The sequence below is a fragment of the Buceros rhinoceros genome, unplaced genomic scaffold (assembly GCF_000710305.1).
Source record: "Buceros rhinoceros silvestris isolate BGI_N320 unplaced genomic scaffold, ASM71030v1 scaffold9119, whole genome shotgun sequence".
In the NCBI taxonomy this organism is placed as follows: Eukaryota; Metazoa; Chordata; class Aves; order Bucerotiformes; family Bucerotidae; genus Buceros; species Buceros rhinoceros.
Window position 1 is genome coordinate 118,975 of NW_010430944.1, and position 6,000 is coordinate 124,974.

General features: G+C 35.5%; 1 protein-coding gene across 1 annotated transcript in view; it reads left to right on the forward strand.

Annotated features, from left to right (window-relative positions):
• Positions 1–6,000, forward strand: part of LRP2 (low density lipoprotein receptor-related protein 2) — a 126,875-nt gene that overhangs the window by 101,290 nt on the left and 19,585 nt on the right. The window contains exons 61-64 of the mRNA XM_010143223.1: positions 1,220–1,357; positions 2,117–2,239; positions 3,199–3,327; positions 5,299–5,430. Coding sequence (XP_010141525.1) covers positions 1,220–1,357; positions 2,117–2,239; positions 3,199–3,327; positions 5,299–5,430 — 522 coding nt within the window. The remainder of the gene's footprint in view (positions 1–1,219; positions 1,358–2,116; positions 2,240–3,198; positions 3,328–5,298; positions 5,431–6,000) is intronic.

Sequence of the window (6,000 nt, forward strand, 5' to 3'; positions counted from 1 at the left end):
TAACATTTTAAATCATCCTTTAAATATAATAATGGATTGCCATTTCTTACACTGATTATAAACACATTCCTAATGCTAGGAAGTTAATGTGTTTACAAGGTTCATCAGAAGATACACATGCAATTGAGTGAAAACTTTTGACTATCCCGTGGTCACTGCAAAATCCACCATTTCAGCTGTACCATATTCTAACAAGGTTCTGTAGTGGGATTGTTCTTTTTCCCTAATGCTCTAAGGTGTGTATAGTTTCCTAAAGTATCTGAAGCCAAGGAAATAAAATACTTTTCTGTTTCTGTCTTCCTTCTGTATACTGTGAAAAAATGTCTGTACACTGTAGCTCGTGTGGAACTACAGCTCCAGCTGTCTATCCAGAAAATGTTGTTCCCGGTCAGAATGAAAATATCTCCTCTGTGCTCTGTCTATGCTGAGGCACTTTTAGGTGATATTGAAGTGTTGGTTCTGACTTACATGTTCAAGTGATTTTAGGCTTCAGTACTCAGGAGAATTCCTTTCTCTTCATATTGGTATCAGGGCAGTTCTGTACATCTTCCTATGTTCTTTTAATACCTATGCTTTAAGTTTAAGAAGGGACATCTGCACAGTAGGACCTTTTTTTTTTAATCTGATGGTATGTATAGTGCAACTTTTAATCCTTCAGAACCTGAGTTACACAACATTTGACTGTTCTTAGAGGAAAAAGCGTATGACAGTTCATTGAAAGGGCAAGAGTATGGTTTATTTATGTAGGTTGGAAGAGTTGTACTTTTTGTTTCTCTTTGCTCTCATTCATTTTTTTTCACAGCTTTTTACAAAATTGGTGGGTTTTTTTACTATGTCAACATGAGTCCTTTTGGAATTAGCTTCAGTCATTCACTTGTGGTGCCAGTAACATTATTTACCTTTATTCCTGAACTAGATTTGTCAGTAAAAAATTCAGGTAGCATTTGTTAAATTAATGACAGTTTATTTTAAAAATCTGCTGGGAGTAATTTACGTTGTTTCACTATTCCTTCAAATCTGAATTATGTAATAGCTACCAAGAAGTCCTCAGTCCTTGCAGTCTGTTGTTGCTGTAGATCTTTGCAGTGCCTCGTATTACATCTCCTGCTATGGAGAGAAGGGTATGAAAAAAAAATACAGAGTTGGGCTGAGTATTTTTCAGGAAAACATAAAATTTTCATTGTAAATGAAAATGTCATAATAATTTTCTTTTCTTTAGCAACACGGTATCCTAATGGTACATACTGTCTGCCCATGCTCTTTGAATGTAAAAACCATGTCTGTATCCAGCCGTACTGGAAATGTGATGGTGATAATGACTGTGGAGATGACTCTGATGAAGAACTTCACCTGTGCTGTAAGAGAGAAAAATTATATGAAAATTAACAGTATGCGTAATAAAATCTCTAATTACAATAGAGAGAACACTTAAATAAATTTTAAATATTTTTTTTTCACTGAAGAGTCTCACAGACCTAATCCAGGATGAATGCAGAGAATTTTGCTTCATATGCAATTTCACTTCATCCTCTTACAGTACATTTCTCACTGCTTTGGAGAAGTTTGTATATGTGGTTCTAAAAGTAGGAAGAAACATATCAAAGAGATAAGGACACTATTTCACATTTCAAGTTGATTGTCTAAAATAAGACTGTCAGTTTGCAATTAGAGAATAATTCAGGTAACGTACTCTCAAGGGTGCTGAACTTTTAAAGCTGTCACTATAGTTGGAGCATGTTTCTAAATATGAATGAGGAGTCCTGACTTGAGCTCCAAAAACAAAGCGTTGGAGGTGCTATTTAGACAATTTTTGTCAGTTATGCACTATATAGCCACTTAAATAGCCTGTTGCATTTTTCAATCAGTTTACTTCATAAGCAAATCTAGAAACCTTGGTGATATATGTAGTCATAAGATACGCCTTTGGCTGAGGATGATGTGTGTCCTAACATGCAATCACAAAAATGCAGAGAAAATATTTTTTGGTTCTGAATGTTGCCACACTGTTTAAAATATAGGAAACATAAATGTTACCAGATAAAAGTGATAAGAGTTAATTTGTGACTCAACGGCATGAAGTATCAAAGTGTGACTTTGTTGATCTCTGTGATTTCAGTGGATATTGCTTGTGAATCTCCGTTCCGTTTCCGATGTGAAAACAACCGCTGTATATATAGTCATGAGCTGTGCAACCAGCAGGACGACTGTGGAGATGGAAGTGATGAGAAAGAGGAACACTGTATGTTAACACAAAATTGAGCAGCTAATTCAGTAATTGTGATGTGTTTAATGTTTAGTAATACCAAAGGACTATAGAAATGTCAAAGTGAAACATAAATTATGAAAACTAGACCTCAGTATGAAATAATTTGAACTATGATTACTGGTACTACATATTCGCAGCTCTCCATACAAGTAGCAAAAATCAGCAAACATTTGTCTGAAAAGTTCAGAGCATGATTTCCAAAATCATACTGTGTTTTATTATAAGCAGCAGCTAAATTGTGTCAACTTACTATGAACTCCACTTGGAATAAGGAAGAAGAAAGAGTTTGGCTGTATCATAAAATAAGGATGGGATAGATAGCTGGGACTTCTAAAATAGAGAAATGGGTACTTCTGAGTTTGTGGCACGGTTATGCACATAGTAACAGTGTTGATATTTAGGCTCAAATGCTGCAGAAATTTTTAATACTCGGTAGGTTTTTGTCCTCAGATATCTTACGCAGTTCTCGTTGACTATGTTGATTTTTATATTATCAAGTTTAATAATATCTTTAGTTGCTTAATGATATTTGCTGGCATTATTGTACAATATTTTAAAAATTAGTAGTTTACTAATATCTCAATAGTCTCTTGAAGCCTGCAATAGATGTATGAAGGACATTGTTAAAGGATTTTAATACATTTGTGCTATTAAAAAGAAAGTTCAATCAACTATTGACAACAATAATTTACCTTCTCTCTTTATGAAATGAAGGGGCTTCTTTCAGTTCATGGGGATGTTACTAGAAGTCAGGGGGCACTGATTATAGTTTTAGCTTTACTACAGACTTCCAAAGTCATTCTGGTTGTTATTTTACCAGATTCCTTCAGCTTCCTCATTAGCAATGTGGAATTGGTAGTACTGGTAGTACTGTCTGTTGGTACTGCATAACTGGAACCGTGACAGCGGAGTGTTTCTCTTCATGACTCTAGGTAGAGAACCAACCCCAAGACCTTGTACAACTGAAGAATTCAAGTGCAGTAATGGAAACTGCATTCCTCTGCATTATGTCTGTGACAATTATGATGACTGTGGAGACCATTTTGATGAAATGGGCTGCAGTAAGTAATAATATTAATAAAATACAAAATTACAATGCTATTGAAATACAGATTTCTACAACTGATAATAATACATGTTTCTTCTTGAATAGCATATGAAGAAGTACTGGTTTTTCAATTAGCCTGTGCTAGGATTATCCAATTAGCTGTGACAATATCTTCTGTTTTCCTTCTTTGGGTTACTCAAAAGATGTGTAGATGTGGCACTTAGGGACATGGTTTAGTGGGACTTGACAGTGTTAGGTTTATGGTAGGACTTGATGATCTTAAAGGTCTTTTCCATCCTAGAAGATTCTATGAAATTCAGCTCTTTGAACAGCCCTTCTTAGGCTTAGAGCATTTACACATCATAGAAAAAGGGTCCAGTCTTGGTTTTGATCTTGTTTTGAAATGGGTTGCATTATGGAGGCAAGAACATCCAGATATTTCAATCATCATTGCAATAGGCCAACCTGTGGAATTATTCATGAACAGATTCTAAACTGCTCTAGCTCCATTAAAAACAAAAGCATATTGAGATGCATCTATTTTCCTGTTTACAGACATGACCACAGAATTCTATCAGGACAGTCAGTCCTCGGACTGAGGGCTCTCTCTTAGTTCATCTGCACAATTTTTATTAACCATGTATTATAAATTTGCTAGCATCCATTTAGATGCAAAAGCTTTGACTTGAACTTCGAGGCAAGAGAGAGTATTTTTATGGAATCTGAAAAAAAAATCCAAACTTTTTATATCAATGTGTAGACAGCTGCAGAGTGATAGTATGAGCATGTACTTGCAATTTCGATTTGTCGGGCTTTGATGGCTTCAAGTTAAACTGTGCCAAATGATGCCCTGGTGAAAGCCTATAGTGCAGTCTTTTCTGCAGCAGCTGGTTTCTCTGTTTCACGTACCATTCCAATGTTCTTCAGGCAATATTACCTAATGCAATGACATGATGAAAATCTGAAAGTATAAAAAGCAAATGAAACAGTGCAAAACAGACACCTTCTGGTGGTCAGCATTCTGCTGTTTGGAGATAGATGTTAATGCAGATCAGATGTAATATTTTTATCCTTCCCAACATAAAATAGAATGTTTATGTGTGTGTATACAATGAATTTATTCTTCTATATGAAAAATTGAGCTGTTTAAACTTAATTTAATCAGCACTGGGATGTGTATGTATAAAGGAGATAATCAGCTTGATGTAATGTCTTTGCCATAGATCTGTATCTTTTTCTCATGCTCTGTCAATAAACATATTTGTCTTTTCTGCTTATATAACTGATTTGAGTTTGAAAGTACTTTGTGTGTATGTACTATGTCAGAATCAGTAGAATTCTATATGTACTGTAAGAAAAGTAGAATTTTCATTATCTGTTAGAGATTATCTATTATCCCTGACTTGCCTTTTCCATTATAGGCGTGTTTTAAAGGGCGGTGCATTCGGTACAATGACCTGTATTGACTTCAGCAGGCTTTAGATTAGGTACAGCATGAACAAAATGTCATCTTCTCTCTTATTTCCAGACGTAAATAATGTAGGCCCTGTGTTATGCATGATAGCAACTGAGGACATTTTTTGTTAGCGGGTAAGGACCGGGAAAGAAAGGATTAAGTTGGCAAAAGTAGGAGTAAGAATCAAGTCTCTTAGGTAGTTTCTGCAGTTATTGCAGATTGGTGGCAGTGCGGAATGCCATTTCTCTCAAAGGTTAGCTTTGATGGTTATGGCTCTTATCCTGATCCCGTTCACTTACTTCTAGAGTTTAAAGTTCTTAGTTGACAGCTGTCTTGACCAGCACTTACTACTCTTTTCTGGTTAGTTATGCTTTAGAGAATAGATGTTCACATTAACTGAGTTTCAATTAGGAAAACAAAGGAAAGAAAACTAACGTCTATTTGAAAACTTTTTTAAATTATAATGATCCCTCCCCCTTATAATTTTATTTTTTGGTTATAATTATGTAATTTACTTTATTTTTTCAGATCCTGGAACAGAGCGAACTTGTGCAGAGAATATCTGTGAACATAACTGTACCAACCTGAACGAAGGAGGCTTTATCTGTTCCTGTAGGCCAGGGTACAAGGCCAGTGAAACAAACCGAAACTCCTGTGATGGTATTTTCAATGTTCTAAACATTTCTCTGATAAGTGTTCAGTGACCTGTCACTTCATCATTCTAATGTGATTACCCATTTTTGGACTCTAACAGGGTTTTTATACATTTAGCAGATGTTTCCTAAAAAATATTGCTGCTGAATCATGTTTTCTAGCGTGCAGGCCTCATTCAGCAAAGAACTGGCTCCATAGTTCAGAGTTGTTTTAAGCTTTTGGTGGCTGTAGGTGTATGGGTTTGCTTTATTGTATATAGGTTTTGTCATCTCTTTGCAATCTGAGGGACAGAAATTTGCTGGGTTTTTTTTTTTTTCTTATTGAAAGAAAACTTACTGAAGGTTGTACTCTCCATTTGTTCTGCTCCAGAGCAGACCTACAGCAAAGGTCGATTGTGCCATATTTTTGCCTTGGTTATATGCAGATAAAATATGGTGAGGAGTCTACCCAAAGGCCATTGTTCATGGTCATGCAATATAGTACTTTCACAGTTACCATTTCGATATGTTTTGATGAAAACACGTCTGTTTGTTTATTAAACATGATTCTAGGCCACCTCTCTCTCTCTTTCCTGCT